The sequence below is a fragment of the Diadema antillarum genome, unplaced genomic scaffold, assembly GCF_040938485.1.
Source record: "Diadema antillarum isolate AM-2024a unplaced genomic scaffold, OU_Dant_1.0 scf00000077, whole genome shotgun sequence".
Taxonomy (NCBI): Eukaryota; Metazoa; Echinodermata; class Echinoidea; order Diadematoida; family Diadematidae; genus Diadema; species Diadema antillarum.
Genome location: NW_027270966.1, coordinates 896,982 through 920,361, shown reverse-complemented (window position 1 = coordinate 920,361; position 23,380 = coordinate 896,982). Strand labels below are relative to the sequence as shown.

General features: G+C 38.9%; 1 protein-coding gene across 1 annotated transcript in view; it reads right to left on the bottom strand.

The window, feature by feature from the left end:
* LOC139717561 (uncharacterized) overlaps positions 1-23,380 on the bottom strand; it is an 80,722-nt gene that overhangs the window by 30,314 nt on the left and 27,028 nt on the right. The window contains exons 2-3 of the mRNA XM_071629069.1: positions 13,478-13,627; positions 12,181-12,228 (exon numbers count right to left, since the gene is read on the bottom strand). Of these exons, the coding sequence (XP_071485170.1) occupies positions 12,181-12,228; positions 13,478-13,627 (198 nt within the window). The remainder of the gene's footprint in view (positions 1-12,180; positions 12,229-13,477; positions 13,628-23,380) is intronic.

Here is a 23,380-nt window from a genome sequence, read left to right as displayed (position 1 = left end):
AGAAATACGACCTCGAAAAAGTGTTTACTTTCTTTTTCGCTGAGTGTAAAAAACAAACAGACAAGCAAACAAGCAAGTGTAAAAAAAAAAAACCAACTAAACAGACAAGTAAGCTAAGTACATTTTTGAAACAGCTGTCAAACATCTCAACAACAAAAACAAAAACAACAAAAGAAGAAAGAGTAATCTGTCTACAAGTTCATTTGACCCCTCTAATAAAGTTCTGGATATCTGTGTTGCATCAGACACCTAATTCCCTGAAGGGTGTAGGGTGGAGCGTTCTTATACTTTCTTTTTTACCCCTAAAGCCACCATCCCTTCCTGTATAGACGAGCCTTGTTTAACCTATGGCGAGTTGACTTTGCATCGAGGTGAGATAATTATAAACTGCGTCTTCCATTATACAGCAACAGTCATATAGGAGGAAAAGCGGTTGACCTTAAAACACCGTAAAGATAGATGGATTCTAGGACGAGGGGTTGTGGCGAAGCTTTCAACGATTAAATACATTGTTATGAATACAGCTATTGAATTTCAGTTTTTATATCACGGGTACTGTGTATAAGAATGTAACATCTACATGTATGTTGATGTTCTCAGTGAAATTTCTGTCACAAATGTTATGACCATTAATTACCGCATCCGTTTTTGCATGATTCTACTTAAACAGATCCATGCGAAAACGAAATACTGCTGCATATGTGGTTGCATTGAAAAAAAATCATTGTCAGTGCAAATATTGAATGTAATTGGATTTATTTCCACATCATGGGGTAGAACACCCAAAATCAGAAAAACTGCTTTCCCATAGGGGTTCATACTCTCTAAAAAAAAAGATCGAGTGAAAATATTCACTCTTGAAGGAGTGAATACAAAAAAACAAAGTGAATATAGAGTGAAATTGGAGTGACTTTCGAGTGAAGATGTTAATTTTCACTCATTTTGGAGTGACCTCAGGGATCACTCGAAGATTTTGGAGTGATCCCTGACGTCACTTTAAACATTTTCACACATTTTCACTCACTTTCACACATTTTCACTCATTTTCACACATTTTCACTCAAAATTCACTCCAATTTCATTCTGAAATTCACTCTTTTTTGTATTCACTCCTTCAAGAGTGAAAATTTTCACTCGATTTTTTTTAGAGAGTAATACGATGAATGCTAGTACTGTGCTACCGAGTAACTTCTAACCTTAATGACAGATAACCATGTCGACCGCATCTTCAAAACGGACGTAAGGGGCGTAGTTGGCCGCTTGCCATCGTTCCCGATTGACTGCCTGTAACTTGCTCCCTTATGATTGTACATCATTCACGTGTAACAACGCAAATAGATAGGGAAAATGCGTTAAACACAGGCGGGGCAATGAAGAATTATAACTCGCATCCATAGACTTATAGAAAGATCAGAAACAACAAACAAACTGCAATGAGTGATATTGATATGATATTCATTTCATAGAGAAAATAACAACTGTACTCCAACATCATACATAATTATGACAGTCAGAAACACATTCCGATCACTTGCTATATTATATGACATGCATTCATTGCTCAGTTGTTATTTAGCTAATAAATGGCCGACAACCTTCATTCATATTTCTCTTTCCTTCAGTATAGCAGTATCAATATTCATGTGAAATAGTATTCAGAAATACTTTCAATAGACTAATTAAATATAGGTGTTTTCAAATTCGGCCATAAATTTGTTTGTTGATTTGTCTCGCTTTCACTGATTCTCCAAGTTTGTTTTCTCATTAGTTTTTCCTAAAGTATCCATGAACGGGCCAAGCAAGAAAAGGGCCAAGCAAGAAAAGATATTAAGTATAATGACAAGCTTGTAGAGTTGCCAGTTGTTGTTGTTTGGAGTTTTATCTCATTCTCTTAACGCGCTGGGTGTTGTATTGATTTTCTTTATGAGTATAATTGCGGGTGATTCATTTCATTTGAATTAGCCCCTCGCTAATTTCACCTGTTCCTTGGGATATTTCGGCATCTGGCACGTTTACGAGCTCTGGCGGGACCCATAGAACTGGATTCGGAGCTAATCTCATAATGGAATGATTCCATGGAAACTCCTCCAGTAAGAATTAGTCAGAATCTTACTCTAGACTGGAAAAATCTCGACAAGAGCTTCTCGGGATTAGAAATAGGCAATTAAGGATTAACCGAAGTACTCGGAGAATTGGAGAGTTGAGTTATCTTATCTCAAAAACTGATGCTTCATCATGCATTAGTTTACTCTGCTTAATTGTCTTGGGATTATGGCATAATCTGTATCGTCGATGCAGGAATGAGTACTAAAGAACTGCACACGCCTTTATGGATAGAGAAATGTTTTATTCCAGTGAGATAATAGTTGTAACATTTCAACGTTAAATTTGAAGTCCCCACGGTGCAGTACTGGAAGATTGTATTGAAACTGAGGATTTAAGGAAAGCATGTTTTGTGTTTTGATTTCTTTCCTGATTTGCTTTGTTTTTTTTCTTTATCGCATGTTTTATTGTATCATATCAAAATATAATCAAATTCCTTACAAATGATTTGCAATGATTGGAAAACCAATGTTCTTTCTCTCTCTCCTTCTCTCTCTCTCTCTCTCTCTCTCTGAAAATACATGTGTAAATGAAAATATAAAGATGAATACCTAAACAAAATCACTTTATCTTGATTTATTGTGATCGGTATTTCTCGGTACCCTCATGTTTTCTGAAGTCACGTTCAAGTTTCCATGGCAACGACTGCAATTTGTTAGAATTTCCCCTCCGTCCAGACAGATCGAGTATATTTTTAGCCAGACTGAGAGTTTTTGCTATTTCAAAGTCTAGTCTCTCCAAGGGCTGCCCACGATAGAGCGTGATAACCCTGGTCATAAATAGTCACCCCCCCCCCCACCACCACCACCACACACACACACACACATACTATATTACCACCACCACCATGCAAACCGCCCCCAGAAAGGTTCCTGGATTCTGTTTTCTCTGCTTAACCCCACACAACCCAAACTCGCACCCCCCCCCCCCGCTCCATACGCACACTTTAAAGGTTTTACCACATAGAAATGCATTTTGATTTGTGTTGATTGATGATACCCTTAACATCAGTTTTGCGGTGAAACGAATATTTAGAAACAATCCATGTATTCTTACATGATTTTCTTCTATTTTTCTTCAGATTATTTAACCCTTCCAAACCAAGATTCTGATTGTGACCTCATCTGCCAATCATTGCTAAAGTACTGCATTATGTTTAACAAAAGACATTGGAATGCACCTTCCTCTCGACTCAGCATAACTTGCATGTTTCTGTGATATTATGTGACTAGCAAAAGATATGGCGAGGGAAGATGCAAGTTATGCTCGGTCTCGGGGGAGGGTGCATTCCAGTGTTTTTTGTTAATCATAGTACTTAAGCAATGATTGATAGATAACGTCACAACTAGAATCTTGGTTTGGAAGGATTTTTGGCGTATCCAAGTAATTTGAAGAAAAATAGAAGAAAAATATTTACAAATATATGGAATGTTTCTAGATATTCGTTTCACCGCAAAAGCGATGTTGACGGTATCATGAGTCAACGCGAGTCAACATGCATTTGTATGTCATAAAACCTTTAAATACTTAACACTTGTCCGAAAAACGTGCATTCAGAAATCCTTCTTTGTTTTTGCTATACTACTTGGACCTCTTTATCAAAAGAGGAATTTTGACCTGGCATTATGTTGCGTCATATATGACAACAGAAAAATCAGAGAAGTTAATCAGTGAACATTTGGGAATAATCAAAAAGTACAAGTCGAATTGCATGGCAAGTCTTTGTGATGTATAGGTGTTGAGCAGTTATACAATTTTAATCATTTTCATTTTTCTCAAAATTTCAGCACAAACAGAATTTATCAGCTCAAAAGGAAGCGCAAAATCATTTCACTCTTGCTATTTCGAACAGGTCAAGGGATTATTTTTGTTGAGAGAGAAATGAAAATTGACATTTTTTTTTTTTTGTGTGTGTGTGTGTGTACAAACTTAAGGGATACTGGGCTGCTCAACACATATGTCACACACAGCAGCTGAATTTTGTTTACTCTCTAAAATTTAGATGTTCATAACTCTTTTTCTGTGTCAGATTTGCTTTCATCAAATTTTCACTGACCTTCTTCTCTTTTTCCCATACAAAGTAACATCACATCAGGTTGGAATTTCCCGTTAGGTTTGAGTGTATTGATAGAATATATCAATGACTCCACAACTAAATATCGCAATATTATTGAAATGTTAAGTTGTGGAGACACTCACAATTTACATGGAATTATGATTCAGACTTTATCATTCAATGTGCGTTATACGTTGCATACACACATGTGTGGTAATTGAAAATGCTGGCCTATGTAAACATACATAAACATACATAGAACGAGAGAGAAGGCGAAGACAGATAAAAGATGAAAAAGTTAATTTCTTGTTGCTGCGTTGGGATGTATATTCCTCACGGCTACCTACTGTATACGCTATATATTTCGCGGGGGGTTTATTTTCGCGAATTTCGCGAGTCGGGAGCTATTCGCGAAATTAACAACACGCGAAAATATTACCTTCCAAAATGAATCCCTTGCCTTGATGATACGAACATTTCAGTACTAGTATACCGTGTCACGGCTTACCGAACAGACCATACTGGCTAAGCTTGTCTATGCTCGTCCACGTCTACTTATGAATACTGTAGAGAGCCAATCCAGGGAATATCGCAAGGGGACCACTCGTCAGAAATCTAGCGCGATGGACTTAACCACTTCAAAAATGTTGAATTCTAACTTACTAGTTCGCAGAGTTTGGCAAGTCTTTTTCATGCAGTGTATAACTAGTATCATTCTTATTTGCTAGTAAGTTGAAAATTCACACTTTCTTTGCCACTTCATATTTTCTCTGGTCCCCCAATCGCGAATTTAACCACTCGCGAAAATGTGTGACAGCGACAATTCGCGAAAATTTATGTCCGCGAAAATTATAGCGTATACAGTATCTGAAGTACTTTTGAGACGCTAACACATGCATGCTTCGATGATATTGGCAAAATTAACGTTCGAGCATGGAGCTACAAGATCGTTGGTTCAGATATCATCGTATCTGGACGCCCATGTTGAAACGGTCGCCACTTTTGCGTTTGAGGCACTTCGAACTGAACATGCAACCGAAAATAACTATTCTTAATTTCTAAAATAATAATAATAATAATAATAATAATAATAATAATCATCATCATCATCATCATCATCATCATCATCATCATAATCATGATGATATTCAAAGAAATGTTTTAACATTTTGTTCTCTGGTATTCATTTTCTCTCTGTTTGTGATAATAATAATAATATGTGTAACAGTATTATGCTATATCAAGGCAATTTGTGCACAAGGGGCATATTTTTATTATTGTGTCTGCTTCTTGTCTGTGTGTTTGATAATAGGTATGGAGTTTTCATTTGCTTTGATATACATGTGGAACAGCCATAATTTTGGCTCTCCGAACTGCACTCTGTTCCACATGCCATTAAAAGTTATCATTAATGATATAAATTAATTGTAATTATATAATAATCCTTTAAATGATTTGCATTGATAATTCATATCTCTCCCTCTAAGTACTTCCATCTCTGCTTATGATGATTATGTCTATTAGCATTAATTATCATGATACCAGCATGATGGACGAAGGCAATTTATTGTGAACACCGTGCCTTCATGCATGTCTGTGTCTCGCCTGTGTGTATGATATTACGTATCATATGAGGCTTTCACTTGCCTATGTATGGGTAGGTGCCAATGTTCCTCTCGTTTGTTAGTGAGTGTGTGTTTCTCATCATGTTCATCATCCCCAGCTCAAAGCCAGGAATAACGCCAGAATGCCACTGCGGGGAGCACGGCGGAAGAGCGCGCCTTCCTGGCGGAATGTCACATACTCAATCATGGAATGAAATTTGCGAAACTAAAAGATTAAAAGAGAAGAAAAGTCTAACCTTAAAAAAGAGAGATGGAAATATTCTTCTGGGAGACGTTCTAAAGTGGCAACATTACTAGTCTGCGAACAGCATAGACTGCTTGTGGGTATTCAATGTCTGCCATTGTCCAGTAAGATGTGAGGTTAGTAGCCAGCGTGTTCGTTTATACCTTATAACCCTTTCTTTACCAGGGGCTTTGGGCAGTGTACAATGCTGTGGGGTTGTCTGTGCCAATCATCACTCAAAGCACACACAGGGTTAAAATGTGATCCGTCACAACGAAATCCTGTTGGATACCATCATCTTCTGAAGAGCTTATGATTACGTTTGTAAAGACCAAGGAAATAATAATGTATAAGAAAGTGATCCACTTGATAAAGTTTCCAGGCAACGTACAAGCTGTGTTCGATTTTGATGCAGTGTAGCTTGCAGAATATTATACAACAAACATATTACATTAATCAAATTAACAAAATGACATGGGTATAGACAAGAAAAAAAAAATGATCAATAATGTTAAAAGTGAGAAAGTGTGCGTATTGAGATATAAGTGTTTATGGTCGACTTTTCGGATGGCATTTCAAATTGCCCAAATCGTCCTAATGTGCAATGTTCTCGGCTTTACTATTACCTGCTGACTTCATCAGGGATAACATAGTGATGGATCCCAAGTTATTCCATGTCTCGTGTTCTAGCATCTTCAGTGGGAGTTAAAATGGGCCCCACTAAAACGAACTTTAAGATTAAACGCAACTCCACTATCAAATTCAAATCACTCTCATACATTCATAAATGAACAATTCCAGGGACTTCTCTTTGATTATACAGTTGCAGAGTAACATGACGCGAAATGGCGAATTTCATAGAAATAACCTCGTGTCCAGGGTTAGTTGTATTTTTTTTTCAGCAAGAAAAGGGAGAGCATAAACAATAGATAATAATGATATTTACTGTTTTAACCGTAATCATCATTCCGTGGATATCACAACGGATATTTGTTAAATGCAATGTTCAATTTCAATTTTTAGATTATATTTTTTGTTGATATTCATGATGAAAACTACTTCAACTATAGCGAAATAGAATGATGCATCTTAATCTTTATTATTATCTGTCTTGAACTACCAATGAAATGTTACTAACTACCGTATGAAAGTTGATGTATCAACATTTGAATGTTAGTGACTGGCCTATGTGATTTTATTTTAAGCAAATGCAATATTTTCATTTTTTTTAATATCGTAGTGTTATGTTAATTCAGTTTCATTAGCAAACATTAATTTTGAAGAAAAAAAACTCTAACAAACATCTTTAGTTGAAATACAGGCATTGACAGGAGAGTTTTTTTTTTTTTTTTTAGTCATGTGGACTTCCAGTGATGCCACACCGTGTTAAAATTGGATGGAATAGCACGATGTTCACTTGTTTTCATGAAGTAGTGGTGATAGGTCCTTCAGGACAAGCAACAGCAATGCTGGAGTGGTAATAATGTTATAGCCTCATAACTTCATTGCAATTTAGCTTACAAATTTGTTTGTTTGTTTCTCTGACTTTTCTAAATTTTCCCAAACCAGCTCTTCATCCAGTGAGTGGATGCACTATTGGAGGTTGCAACTAACTGCCTTGACGAAAGTCTAGAGTTCATGATAAGTAATTTTGGTAAGCTCAAAAGTGCAGTGCGCCACCAAGTGTTTGGGAGTCGCCGCTCTATCTGCGTCTGTATATTGCAGGCTCTTTAAATTACGCCGGTTTACTCTCCACCACATGGTGTGGACAGGAGATATTCCTCACACAAATTACATGAGACGTCTCCAAAGTTCAAATGAAGAGCAAAAGTCCGGTCAGATCAAGATGGAAAGCATGAAGGGGGATGTATTTTCCATGTTCTATATGTTTTACGAATCAACATTTTATTTCTTTATGTGTTTTATGTGAAGAGGGAGAGAGAGAGAAAAGAAAAGAAAAATGTTTCCCACCCACCTCCTTTTGCGGGCACGTAGGGGTGATGTATAAACCCCTGCTTCCTAACCAAATGAACGTAGTCTAGCTAGGGATGCGGGGAAAATCGTTAATTGCCGCGAAGTGCATCGGAAAGTCGCCTAATTGGCGCAGGATGGCCCCCTTTTAATTTGGGGAATATGTGGAAAATCCATAGCAACAGCGCAACGAACGCGGCAAATAGAGCTTGCCGTGCCGCTGCAGGCATGCATGCACGGTTATGTGACTAAGGCGCTGAGGCAAAAAGCTGTTGGATGCAGTCGAGTTGCATGCATTCAGTGAATGAAAGAAGATCAAACAGATAAGTATATACATATGTACACGTCAAAATTAGCACAACATCGTAATAAACGAAGATACTGTGAATTGCAGTACAATATTAAACGACATAGATCACACACGTTTCTTAAGATTGTTTGCATTTGAGATCGTCATTGTTTGTTTTAAAACCGGTACTCTCGTTATTTCAAGTTGCCTTTTTGCAAATTGTGTCGTCATGTGCTATGCAATACCAATTATAATATATTATGCTCCAAACTTCAATATATTATTCAGTTTCTTTTTCATAAGCCGATAACTTTCAGCCATGACTATATAGGATTCGTGTAATTAAGACTGGGGTATGGCGAATCTCGAAAAATGAAAACCGCTCCGACTAATGAAAATGAAGACCATAAGAGACCACTGCATATACTACACTCTGACCTAAAGTGTGCCTCAATGATCTTAGATACACATATTTATGCAAAGAAAGAGAGGGTTCCAATACTGGTTACAGTCAGATACATATGGGTAAGGACCTATATGCATAGATTTTGCACTGTCCTGTTAAGTGTACACGGTATGGTTATGCAGTAAGAATCCAAATAAGTTTTGCCTGTTCTGCAATATGCAATTAAAACTATACATATTTATACCTAGTTCGTTATCAACATAAAACATTGTTTCTCCATTTCAAACAACAGTAGTAAATAAGAGGTATCTGCCATATAACTCACTGTTATCATGTTCATAATCTTGATGAAAATGAAGAGAGTTTTTGCTATCTGGAGATATTGAGTATCATCATTATCAATTCAATTCAATTCAACATTATTTTCATTTCCATTAAATAAACAGGGAAAATTATATACAATGTATTAACAGAACATATTTGTAATAATTTCAAAAAAGTACATTAACAAAATACATGTGATCATGAGTAACAACATAATTGCATTTATAAGGTATATATACATGTACATATTATGCATAGTACAAGAATGGGAATGGAAATGGAGGGTCCCACTAAAAAGCCAATCTTGTACAATATGGGACCCTCAGAAATACATAAGAGAACGAATAATGACTTCATGAAACTACAAACAAATATATGAAACCAAATCAAAGAAACCAATGTCAATTGACATGAAATTAAGTAACTGGAAGGAACGAAAAATAAGAGAAAAAAAAAGGGAAAAAGAAAAAAATGAAACTGCAACATACGCCATCGTGGACACAAGCAAACTGAATTTCAGGATGTAGGAGTAATGTGGGTTGTAACATTGTAACATTAGTATCATCAGTTCCATTATTAGAGAAATGGTCATTAAAGTTTGCAATCCAGTTTGTTTTACAAGAAGCACCAGAGTATTTATACCGGCTATAATCTTGAATTTGTTGGTATTACAGTGAGTCTTACGGACCATTCAAATATCACCCATTTTCACTTTTTGTACAAATGCACATTACCATACTTGCAGATAGAGCCATTAAGAACAACTGTCCACGGATGAATACATTACGGAATATTGCAGCATACCACAAGTTTGATAGATTATCAAGATTAAACACGTTTCGAAGTTAATTTCCGCTTTTTGTTCTTTTAATTTAACATTATGAGTTTATTTTAAAGAAAACTGTTGTAATATGTAGGATAAACCCTTCGTGTGCTTTAAATCCCGACTAGCACAGAAGACCCTACACCATTAAAAAAAAAACGGTATAAAATCCCTGGCTCAAAAAAGGGATAATTTTTTTTTATGTCGTCTACATTTGGCACTACACTTTTTGACAGAAAAAAGAAACAATAAAACGTGTTTATCTGGTTGGTTGGTTGATTTCATACCAGATCAGGGATATGTGTTTGTGAGTACTATTCTTGCCTTGCTTGTTATAAAGTAATTGTTTGAGTGATAAAGCGGGACATTATAACTCACATCTTATAAAAGAAAGCCTAGAATTTGGGGAAAAACAAAACAAAGCAAGCGACTTTATCAGTCGACTGTACCGTGCTACCGGTCATATCTTTATCTCGAATGCATCATTTCCAAAATGCCGAGGACTGGAGGCTCAGATAATCCTTCTCCAGGCGAACATAATAGAAGTGAGCACATAATGATAATTTGCAAATTGGAAGAAGGGGGAGGGAGGTGAAACGTGGTCGTTATTCCATGGAAGGGGAGAATCAATCAAGGAAATTGAGTTCAGCATTTTGCGAAATTGAAAGATAACCATTCGTGATAAGTAGCTTTGAACGATTGAACCTTAAAATACCCTTCCCAACCTGTAATCGATAATACGATCTCCGACCCTCGGAATTGAAGCTTCTTTTTCCCGCCACCCCCCCCCCCCCCCCCCCCTCTCTCTCTCTCTCTCTCTCTCTCTCACTCAATCTATCTCTCCCTAACGTACTCTATCAATCTGTCTTCTCATCCTCTTTCTTACTCTTTTTAAATTGTTGCTGTTTTTTCTCTCTCTGCGGTTTTTTCCTGTTAGTTTTATTTGTTTTTGTTATGTTAACATTACACCATATCCTAGCCTGCGTGACAATCGCTCGATTAACTTAAAATCAACACCTAATTGACGCAAGAATCACATCCGAGATTTCAAAGGAAAGAGAGATACATACATAACAATGCATTAGTACAGGGGAGGGAGGGGGAGGGGGGATTGCGCGCGCACATCGCTCTCACCGACTATACGTCCAGTATCCTATTCAGACCTAACTCCTCTGGATCATCACCATGCCAGCAGTTCTGACTGACTAACTGCTAATCGTCTGAAAATCAGTGTGGTTTTGTTAAAGCTGAAAGTGATATAAACAAAAAAAATACGCACGATCGACGCACGACGTTCGCGTCACGATGCGCGACGCACGACGGACGACGTGCGATGGGCGACGAATTATGATGGCAATACCAAAGGCTCGGGTGAGCTAAGAAGACATGGAAGCAACTATGCATCGACTGTAATTCATGTTGGCCTACTGCTATGAAGTCTCAGCAATCACCACTCAAGCATGCATGCTTAACAAACTGAATTGTGAAATGGTTGCACTGTTACTGTGTGTTTATCGGTATTCGCTAGCCCGTCCCCTTTTATTAATAATAACAATAATAATTATAGCAATAAAACAACCGTCCACATTAAAAAAAAAGGATCTGCTGTGCTATAACACGAGATTGAATAACCGCCAAATGAACATTCTTACATGCATGCACTAACTCATGAGTCCTCCTATATTACATAAGTTATGTTTACAATCAATGAATATGTGAAATGGATAGGTGATGGAATTGTTGTCGTACGTGGTGGTGTGGGGAGCAAGACAGGAAAAGCAAGGAAAGCAAGCCTTCAAAGTGAGAAAGTTGTGATGTTCCCTCTTTGAGAGTAGCTTGATAAAGAAAAGGTTGCAGATTAATGGGATAGGTTGCAGCCAGGATAAAATAATAAGCGGCTTTTTGAATTTTTTGGTTTTTAATTCTCATCATAAGACCACGGCACACTATACACAATTTGATTTGATCTGCACACGTCTCTGAGCTATATATTCAAGCAATTCACGAAGATGGAATACGTGGCCATTTTTGGTTCCCGTATTTCATAGGCAATGTGAAATTTCTCCCGTAGCGTGCACAGTTTAAAGAACAGAGCACGGCACTGGTTCCTGTTCCTCCGAATACTCACAAAGTCTGAGAAACCGGAAACACAAAGTTGTCCAGTGTACCGTGGTCATTCAAAAGAGCAAATCTAGCAAAGATGCACTTGGGATCGGGGAGGGGTACTACGAAAGCGGAAGCCTGGTCATAGGTGTGCTTTTTGAAGAAAAAAAAAATCGGTAAGAAGGGTAAAGCGCTATACATTCAATGCAAGTGCACTGCATTTGAAGCGAAATATTTAAAGGGGAACATCACTCAACTTGATCGACGAGTTAAGAGGTCTGCAACCACGTGACCTTCGCGGAAGCCTGGCGAAAAAAAAAACGTAATAAATATAGGAAAGACGGAAAAGGAGAGTATGGAGAGACACAAGAATGCGATGATGATACATGGTGACCATGGAAACCGGCTTAAAAGAATAGCTCCCTCGTGCAAATTTTCATTTATCGTCCTTATTATCTACGACATGTAACACTTTACCCGCCTCTTACAGTATGTCCACTTCTCATGAAGACGTAACAATTTGCATACTGTCTATAACCATCACTATGGTTATTACTTATATAACTACACCTAAATGTTGTCATTGTTATTGAGCCTTTCTTCACTGGCAACACTTCATTGGACGGTTAACTTAACTCAGTTATATTTTATTCAAATTGCAATGGACTATAGTATGAATGCGTTACATTATCAGAATAACTGTAAAGTAATCTTGCATTTTTACGGTAAACAACCTGTAACAGCTAATAAAAGAACATTTATCTTACTAGGAATAGTATTTCTTTTTTTTAGCCCTGTTATGAAGAATAGTCAATTGCGGTCAAATCTGCATTTAGAATACTTTTTTTTAATTTGTCTAATGCGTGATTGGTAGGCAATTTACAAGGAAGCAGACAGGTGGAATTTTGAAAATGCAGCATAGACTGCTAAAAAGGTGCGTTCTACGAACAGGTGCATTTGTCTTTAAAAGAGTTGCAGCCATGCCATTGTAGCAAATGGAATGTGAAAGTGAAAACATTAGAATCGATATGATAGTTAGATGCAGATTGACGGAGAGATGAGCAGCTTTAGTATAGATGTATACTGCATTCCATTATTGTTCAGTGTCGATCGATGTATCTTCGTCATCACTGTAGATCATTCCTAACATGCATGTCTACATTGATCGATGATCATACACCTTGCCTGATAACAAAAGGACATGATAAAAATCATAACGGTAGCATAACTTAAACGTCAGCGATATTCTTCCGGATTCATGTCTCAAGTACCGAACTGACTTTTGAAAGAATAATTTAAAGGCTAGTAAGCGTTTTAGAACACAGGTTTGCCCACAAACAGGTGGGAATCAACACGCCGGCGTTAAGATGAGAACAAATGTGGACATTTCTGAATGACCAAAAAAGGTCCTCGAAATTGTGTCAATTTCACGCGAAATAAAGTTCCAGAGCGCTTCCGTCAGAAACACTGGATGTTCAATTTGATTGTCATTTGGTGACGAATAATCGAGTGTCGGTCGACAGCTTCGAAGCTCTTTAACTGTTAGGTACTTACCTATTACCTTCCCGTAGGTGTGGTCAGAGTAGGGTCCGCGGAGTAGCGCCGAGACGGGAGGCGAGTGGTAGAGGTCCCAGTCTAGCTCGTCGTTTGGGTCCTGTTCAAACGGGCATAGCTCCAGCTGTTCGAAGTTGCAACGGATGATGTCTGGAATAAACAGAGGAGAAAAAACATATGCAGTGATCAGGAGGATTCCTGAGCACCCTACCGTACAGATATTAAAATGCCGTTGACCCATTACCTGATTACTAACCCAGCTAACTCATTCAATCACATGTATACTCGACGTGAACACCTGTATTTATCTTGTAGTAATAATCAGGTCGGTAAATGGCATCCAGATGGGCAACTACAGCTGGCTTGCTACCCTTCCTTTTCTTCTGCACTTCTTCCTCACATGTCACCTGCATGTACAACCCCTTTCCCCTCTCTTCCCGCTTCCCCAGCTGTATGTACAGGCAGCAACCTCCATCAGTCTTCCTGTCCATAATCGCCTCTCTGCTTGCAGCCCAACCCCTACCTCCCCGTGGTACCGACTGGATATCTCAGGCTTTGCAGCCAGAGTAACAAACAGGGGCTCTGGGTAGGGAAGGAAAACCTGACATAAACCCCAAGGAGTAGGCTGGCGGCCTGCTTCTTGCCAGTAACTAACATCTCACCCACCTGGGAAGTCACTGACCGCGTGCCCAGTCGTGCCCTAGGTCAAAACTCCTACAAGTACTTATCCATGAAAGTCAACTCCCTGAAAAGGCCCAGAGTCCCGGTGGCTGCTCACTGGCAACAGAGTGGCAGGGGTGCTAAGAATGTGCCGGATGATCCGTTGCCAACTCCACAGGTACGCAACACAGCGCCGAGGAGGACCACAACGATGGAGGAAGCAGTAAAGACAACATCCAGGATCAACTCAAGCAGCCTCTCACCATTGAGTTGCAAGCAGAGGACATCAACAAGGAAGATACACATGGAGCGAGTCAACAATGTAAGTAGGACTACACCGATAATGACAAGTACTCAACAAAAGACATTTCACCAACCTGTGACGGATAGGAAGGACCACGGTGTCCATACTGGGCTAAACATTGGGACATGGAATGTGAGAACCCTCCGAACAGCAGGGAATTGGGATATACTCCTCAATGAAGCCAGAAGATTTAACCTGGATATCTTAGGATTATGTGAGACACACCTGGCCGCCAATGAAACCTTGATGAATAAAGAAGAATATACAATTGTATTGTCGAGCAGAAAGGATGGTCTGAATAGAGAAGGAGTAGGCATACTGATGTCCCACCGAATTGCGCAGTGTTTGCAGAGCTTCTCAAGATTGGTGACTGCTAAGTTCAAGGTGAAAGAAGGCATCCTGAATATCATTCAAGTATATGCCCCAACATCAACATACAGTGAAGCAGACAGTGATGCCTTTTATGAATCACTTCAGCTACATATCCAGAAAGTTACTTAGAAGGAAGCACTGATAGTTATGGGGGACTTCCATGCCAAAGTTGGCTCAGATAACAGTGATTGGGTCACAACATTAGGCAACTTTGGTCTAGGGAAAGCCAATGACAGAGGGGAGAAGCTTCTGGAATTTTGCACACTACACAAGCTGGCTGTCTGCAACACATACTTTCAGCACAAAGAATGCAGACGAGCCACGTGGACATCTCCAGATGGACGGTACAAAAACCAAATTGACTTCATCATCACCCAAGTGGAGAATTTGAGGACATTTCATAGCTGCAGATCGTACTGCTCAGCTGACATAGGTTCGGATCACAAGCTAGCAGTCGCCTATGTCAAACTGTTCTCAAGTAGAGCACGACGACCCAAGTTTCTGCCAAGAAATTATGACGTCAGCAGACTTGGCAATCCGGTTATTGCAGAAGAATTCTGTACCAGAATAGGTGGGGCCTTTGAGCCACTCCTCCAACTGCCTGATACGGATGTGGAAAGCCTGTGGACTAGTTTCAAAGACACTACCAACAAGATCACAGAAGACGTTGTTGGCCATAAAAGAGCAAAACAAGTGAAAGGCCTACCTGAGGATGTCCGCACAGCCTGTGAGGAGAGAAGGAAAACTCGTCTCCTTATGTTAAACAACCCTACATCCAGCAATAAGGCAAAATATCGCAAGTTAAACAAAAATGTAAAATACAGGGTGAAAAGCTGGAAAAAGAAATTACTTGACAGAGACGTGGAAGACATGGAGGCTGCCTATGCCAGAAATGACAGCCACGAACTCTTCGAGAGGGTGAAGAAGCTTGCTAGTGACAGAGATAAAACACTTCCGGCAGTTAAGAACAGCGATGGCATACTTAAGACGTCCCCAGAAGAGGTAATAAAGTGTTGGGAGGAATACTTCTGCACCCATCCGAATACACACTTTCCAAGGGATGAGAATGTGCTCAAATCCATCCCAGACCTCCCAAGCAAGGAGGACCATTGTGAACCATATACATTAGCAGAAGTGGAAGGTTCAATTAAATCCCTCAAGATTAATAAAGCATGTGGATGGAACAGAATAGCGGCAGAAACCCTGAAAGCAGGAGGAGCTCCAATGAGGCAGATGCTACTCAAAATCATCAACGTTGCAAGGGCAGAAGGAAAAACACCTAAAGACTAGAGCAAAGGCCTCATAACTCCAGTTTTCAAGAAGGGAGACAGACTCAAACCTAGTAATTACAGAGCCATCACCCTGCTTTCCATCCCATGGAAATTATTCTGCAGAATGATCCTCAGCAGAATTCAGGACAACATTGATAGCTACTTGACTGAAGAACAGTGTGGCTTTCGGCAGTCACGTGAAACAACTGATGTAGTATTTGTTGTGCGGCAAATCATTGCAAAGGCCAAAGAAAGGAATGTTGCACTTCACTGGAATTTCGTAGATTTAAGGCTGCATTTGATACAATCTGGAGAGAAGCCCTGTGGAAATGTCTGCGCTCTATTGGCGTAGAAAAGGTAATGGTAGACCTGATTGAGAGCATGTACAATCAAACAGAATGCTCTGTCATTGTCAACGGAAAGATCACAGAATGGTTTCAAGTAGTGACAGGAGTTAGACAAGGGTGTCTCCTTTCCCCCAGCCTCTTCAACTTGTTCCTTGAATTTGTTATGAAAGACGTCCAAAATTTAGACAGTGGAATCCGGATGGGCGACAGGTGCATTAACAGCATCCGATATGCAGACGACACCACACTGATGGATCTTGTCGTTGAGAAACTACAAGTCTCAACAAACGAACTGGAAAAGGCCTGCACCAGATGGGGTATGAAAATCAATCCCAGCAAATGCAAAGTCATATCACAAGATAAACGTCACATATCCTTGAATGGAGTAGACATCGACACAGTTGATGATTTTGTATTCTTGGGTAGCAACATTCCTACATTGGCAAATGATGTGAATCGGCGTACCAGATTAGCGGCCTGGGCATTTGGCAAACTGAAAAGCACCATATGGACGAACCAGATTATCCCCAGATCACCTAAAGTGAGAATTTACAAAGCACTCATCCTCCCTATTGCCATCTACGGTGCTGAGTCGTGAACACTACGCCAAGCCGACCAGCGTCGATTAGACACCTTTGAATGAGATGTCTTCGAGTAATCCTTGGTGTGAGGCTCATTGACAAGATAAGGAATGAGGAAATTAGTCTCACCAACACCATCTGTGATGAAGTAACCAAAGGGAGATTGGAGTGGTTTGGGCATGTAATTCGTATGCCGTCACATAGGATCCCATTCCAAGCCTTCAAGAATAACTTTCTCAGGAAAAGACCACCAGGACACCCTCCTGCCCGCTGGAGAGACCAAATTGAAAGAGACTTGGGCATTCCCCTGAAAGAGGCTGAACATCAAGCCCGGGGAAGACCAAACTGGAGAAGGATCACTCTAGGAGAGCAAAGGGACACATTGTCCTATGCAATTAAGTCAAGTAAGTAAGTAAGTCAATAATCAGACACTATGGCCCGAATTCACGAAGGTGGTACAAATGAAACCATGGTTTAAACCATGGATAAAAACCATGGAGCGCCAAGTGTCGCATGGAATATTTCGTTACGAAATCAGTAATTTCGTCGGTGAAATGATTATTTGGTAACGAAATGACAATATTTTGTAACAAAATGAACATTTCTTCCACGAAATGAAAATTTCGTTAACGAAACGGTCATTTTGTCGACGAAATGACCAATTTCGTAACGAAATATTCCGTGGGACACTTGACGCTCCATGGTTTTTGTCCATGGTTTAAACCATGGTTTCATTTGTTCCACCGTCGTGAATTCGGGCCTATGAGATAAGGATTAATGACCATAATTTGTTTATGCTTATCATACCAACATCACGAAAACAGAAAATCAAGTCAGACAAGATCGGTTTTACTTTATTTTCAGTGTGCCTCAATATCTTATATTTTCAATAAAACGTAAGACAGGACATCCATGCATCTGTCTGCAAGTAGCCATGGCATGCATAAGGAAGAGAATTTTTGTCTCAAGAAAAGGGAGATGAAAGCTATGCAATAAGCATGAGGAAGGGTGAGGGAATTGGACCCCCCCCCCCCTTCTCTCTCTCCCTTTCAATGTTTCTCTTAGAGTCTGTCTCTCTCCTTCCGCCATTCTGGCCCCTAAAATAAACTCTTCCGTGGATACTCCATCTTAGGATAGATTTCATTCCCAAGTCGGCATGAGCTATCCGATAACCCTATCGGCTCTCCCCAATCCACCGCTGGGGGAATCAAGATCCAAGCAGGGACACCCTAATCCTGGAGGGGCGTGGTCCTCTTTACCCCTCATGTTCATGAAGTCCAAGGGCAGTGGCGATTTATTTATAGCTCCATAAGATTTGGCTTATCCCGTTTTGAATATCCCTATGCGGAATGTAGCAGGAAAAAAAGAGGTGAATAAACAGCAGGAATCAGCGTATCGCGGTTATTCACAGTGTTTGGTTTGACGCGCATTCCTTGAGCGATGGTGTTAGTTTGATAAAACTTTATGCGGGCTTTCTGCACAAAAAGTACGGCATGTCGTCGACAATGAAACACATTGGGAATATAGGATGACCTCCATCTACCTTGAGTTATACTTGTCAAGTTCTATAGATCTTCATTCGCTATCGTGACCCATTAAATGACGAGGCAGAAGTAATGGCATCCTTTTCCTTCTTTTGTGTGCTTGTATGTGTTAATAGTGTTGTATCTCGTTACACTTGCATCTTATTTTCTCATAATGTGTAATAGCATTTCTTTGTCGATAAAAGAGAGCTCCCTTTATAGCGCAGTGGCCTAGAAAGAGCTCCATGGATGTGGTATAGCGTCATACATGATCATATTATGGACAAATCTCAAATACAATGAGACTACAAACAGTGCAGCTTTGCCTGTAATGCATAACTCACCTTCAGCAACATTAACAATGAAAATAAGCGAGAAAGACTTTCAAAGCAGAACAAAATAAAGCAAAACCTTATTTCACTTCATAAAAAGTTACAGAATAGCCACCGATGTTAGTTTGAAATAATAACAAAAAACACACAAAATTAAAGAAATCAGAAAAGTTGAAATTTCTGACGGGAAATTATAATATTTCATAGGAAATGAGATAAATAGAAAAACTGATCAAACACTATAACCATGATTGGTCAGGATAACGTGGCGATGATAGCTATCAAAATTGTAATCACATGTCTTTTTTTTTTCAATTACACTTCTAATATTACAATGAGATATCGCGCATGGTCGGCAACATTATCACTCAGTGATTTTTTGTTACGTTCAACCATGAGTCTACCAAACAACTTTTTGTTCAGCACAGAAAATACACTCATTATATTGATTGATCACGTATAAAAGAGGAAAATTTTACTTTCAAAATCTTAAGGTATAATTAGCAAGAAAAAAACAACAACTAGAAATTTACATCAATTTCTTTAAAATTATTGTTTGGCTGGTACACAAGAGTGAATGATAACTCACACACCACTTTCAAAAACAGTCGGCAGTACCATTGGTACATAATCATTGTGTGTTTATTGATAAATGTAACATGTGTAGAGGCATGTGTTTCAACCCCGTTGAAATCAGAAAGATACTTTAGATATTTGGGTTGTCTGATTATAGTGATAACACAGAAACAGACGCAGCAGAAAAATTAGATTTGTTAAACACACATGTTTGAATGTTAAAACTTACGGAGCTTCAAAAATATTCGCTATATAGAAGGTCGAAGCTCGTTTGGAAGGTTGTCAGGGTTTATGGTTTCACACCTAGCACACCTGCCAGTCAGACGTTACACCGTACCCTTAACTCCTGACAGCCAGCTTGGACTCCAAGCCGCAGACGAGTACTCCCTTTTCAATGTCAATAGCCCCGTCCCTTGGTACGGTAAAACTCCCATGTGCTCGTTAAGCTGTTAGAAGTCATTTCCACTTTTTTTTTTTTTTTTTGCTTCTTCTAGGGCTTCTGCTCTTTTTCCCATGTACCGAGAAAGAGTCATGGGTGTTGATAGAAACGGCAGGATATCAGCAAACGAACAGACAAGATGGGATATTAAGGGAGGAAAAGTCAGTGACTCCAAATTAGTAATCGAGATGTTATTGGTATACGCGACACGCAGGCTGAACTCTGCATCGCTTATTCGTTTCAATTTGGGGGTTGATTATGCCAAACTACCGTCATCCTTGTCCCGTATGTATTTTTGTCGCATGAGGCAGCGTTACATATCCCTGTGACATTATCATTACTGATATTTTTTATTTCCTACTACCTGTCGACATTTCCAATAACTCGTATATATAGCTAACACACTAATCACCTGCTCTTCGCACTGATGACAAAATAATATGCACTTTCCGTACATGGCGTCAAATTTTTAATCCCTCCGTCGCTTTAGATTGTTACAGGTTAACAAAAATTCGAATGCATTAGGAGTAGTAAATATAGGTACGTCCAATCGATAAAAATGCGTAGTCATCGCTTCTACCAAACCGGAAAGTATCTTTAAGGAGAAAGAGTAATCGTGAGAGTGTGTGTGCGTGTCTTTCAGTGCGTGTAAGTGCCTGTGCAAATACAGAAAGAAACAATATTATTTATAATGGAAAAATATTGGAGATAACAATCGTAATACTAATAACCGTGACGGTAATGATAAGAATACTAACAATGATAACGACGATAATCATAATAGTACATGTATTAGTATTAGAAATGATCGCTATGAGAGAGAGGGGGGCAGGGGTGAGGGAGGGAAGGGTGGGAAGAGGAATTACAGAATATTGAAATAATAATCATAATAATAATAATAATAATAATAGTGAGACTCTTATAAAGCGCACATTTCTACCTAAAAAAGATACTCAAGGCGCTATTATAGAACAGAGTACATATTGTGTCACGTTTCAACAGTATCACAGAAAATAATAAGACAATAAACCAACAAACAATAGGCGTATATATATACGTACACGTACTATACATACAGAAATAATCATAGGTTGTCTCTGTGGTCAACAAAATTTGCCGTTGTCTTTGAGCCCAGGCAATGCACAACTGGACAGAGGTATATGAATTTCGATATCACCGTGTCTCGGAAAACACACCATGGAGTTCCGAATACCATGTCATATTTTGTGTTTGGCACGGTAGCAAAAAGAGAAGCAGAAAGAAAAGTTTACGATAGTTACCGAACTTATGCGATTTTGTGATGGCCATATAATAGTCAACATTATCGTGAAATGATATTGTATCAACTGCATTAGTTTGATTAGAGTATGTTATTCCGTAAAAGTGTGTTATCGTCTCCATGACACCAAATGAAATCGTGTAACGTATCAACGAGATCTAAAAGTAGGAGTAATCAAATTATGATGTCAGGTAAGTATTTCCTTCTCATATCGTCCCTGCAAAAAGTCTGGTAGTAAATATGAAACACCAAGCTGGTGTTAAATTTCCGGTGCTCATCAATGATGTTAGATTAACACCTCCGGGTGTCATTTCAAAATATACAATTGTCTTTTGAATAGTTTCTTAGTTACTGTTCTTCTTGTTGATTTTGAACGTCAACAAGACGATCAAGAATTTTCCGAAAAAGTACTTGATTTTTGAAGAAAAAACTAGATATATCGCTACGGCGACTGATATGCCTCCGCCATAATGCATGGTTCTCCTATATAGGTCTATAGTACAATATCTTGACAATGTGTGATGACAGTTTCACACAATTGGCAAAATATTGAAATGACAGGTTTGACACAAATGTGCTGAATGTTCACTTTCCTAGAACTAGGTTCAATTGGATGAATGATTAAAATGTCAGAGTGCATGGTATTTTTGAAAATGATGATTTTTACTTGACTTTTGACCCTTTTATAAGTTTATGCATTGAGTAATTTTCAAGGTATTGAGAAAAAGTATAATTTCAGTATCAAATTGGAAAATAGCATTATCTAAACCTGGCCTTTGACCTTTGACCTCACAGTTCCAAAGAGAATCACTGTTAGGTTGAACATGCATAAATATGTAAGTTTCATGATGATACCTTGAGTTACTTTTGAGATATGGAGGAAAAAGTGCAATTCAGCACTTTCACTTGACCTTTGACCTTTTGACCTTTGACCTTTTGGCAAGAAACTTCCCACAAAATATATATTGGGTAATACATGTATACATCAAGTTAAAAAAAATAAAAAAAACCTTCAGGCATTGCATAAATATAAGGAAAGTAGTGATATTTTGAGGAGTTGACCTTGACCTTTGACCCCCTGACCTTTGAACCATGACCCCCAACTTCTTTAGATAATCACTGCCCATTGGAACAAGCATAATTATATAGTAAGTTCCATGAAGATCCCTTGAACCATTTGCAAGATATGGAGAAAAACATGAATTTTCAACCTTTTTTTCACAAAATAACCTGTGACCTTTGACCTTTGACCCCGTGACCCTAAAATCCAAACAAAGTATTACCCCCCAGGATATACCCTCATACCAAGTTTGATGTAAAACCACCACACGGTTCTTGAGATATCGACAAAACAAAACGGGACGGACGGACGGACGGACGGACGGACGGACGGACAACCCGAAAACATAATGCCTCCGGCCACTTCGTTGGCGGAGGCATAAAAACAGGTGTGAACACATTTACACCACATTTACATCATGACGTGTGGTCTCATCTTGACTCTGGACGGGTGTTATACCACTGACATTGAAACTAGCAATATCAGCGCCAAGCAGTGTTATTGTTGAATTAACACCAGCGCAGTGTCAGAAATATCACCAGCTACAGTGCCAAACGAATACCACTAATAGTGCCAGGTGAACGTTTTTCAGCACCATCACAACATGCTTTCTACACCTGTGGGTGAGGTCCTCTATTGATACTTTATCGGTGTTAGATTTAACACCCATGGTGTTAAATCTAACACCGATGTTTCTGCAGTGTAATTGTGAGCCGCTTTAAAAGCAAGTGTTGCATGACCAAGACGAAATGGATTTTTGCTGTTTTTTCTATATTAGTACTGGTTGAATGATTATTTCATCTCAATCGATATTCAAATATGACACCAATAGAATGATGATTAACTATCAAAACAAATAATATAGATGAAGTATTACACATAATTGACGATATGTTAATATTGCAGCACCCTTTATAACTGGTATAATTCCAGCATATATACGGCACAACGCACATACATTACAAGAACAGCACTGTGGAAATTTGAAGCATATCCTTCGTAAGTTTGCATACCCATTTTTTGCCCAACTTTTGCTACCTCCGTTTTGTTTTCTTCGCTTTGTAGGAGTAAGGGTTGTATAGGGACCTCCTTGGTCGGAGCACTTTCGACAAAAGGTGTACACGCGCGCAAACACACTTCTTACTCATCGGCAATATAT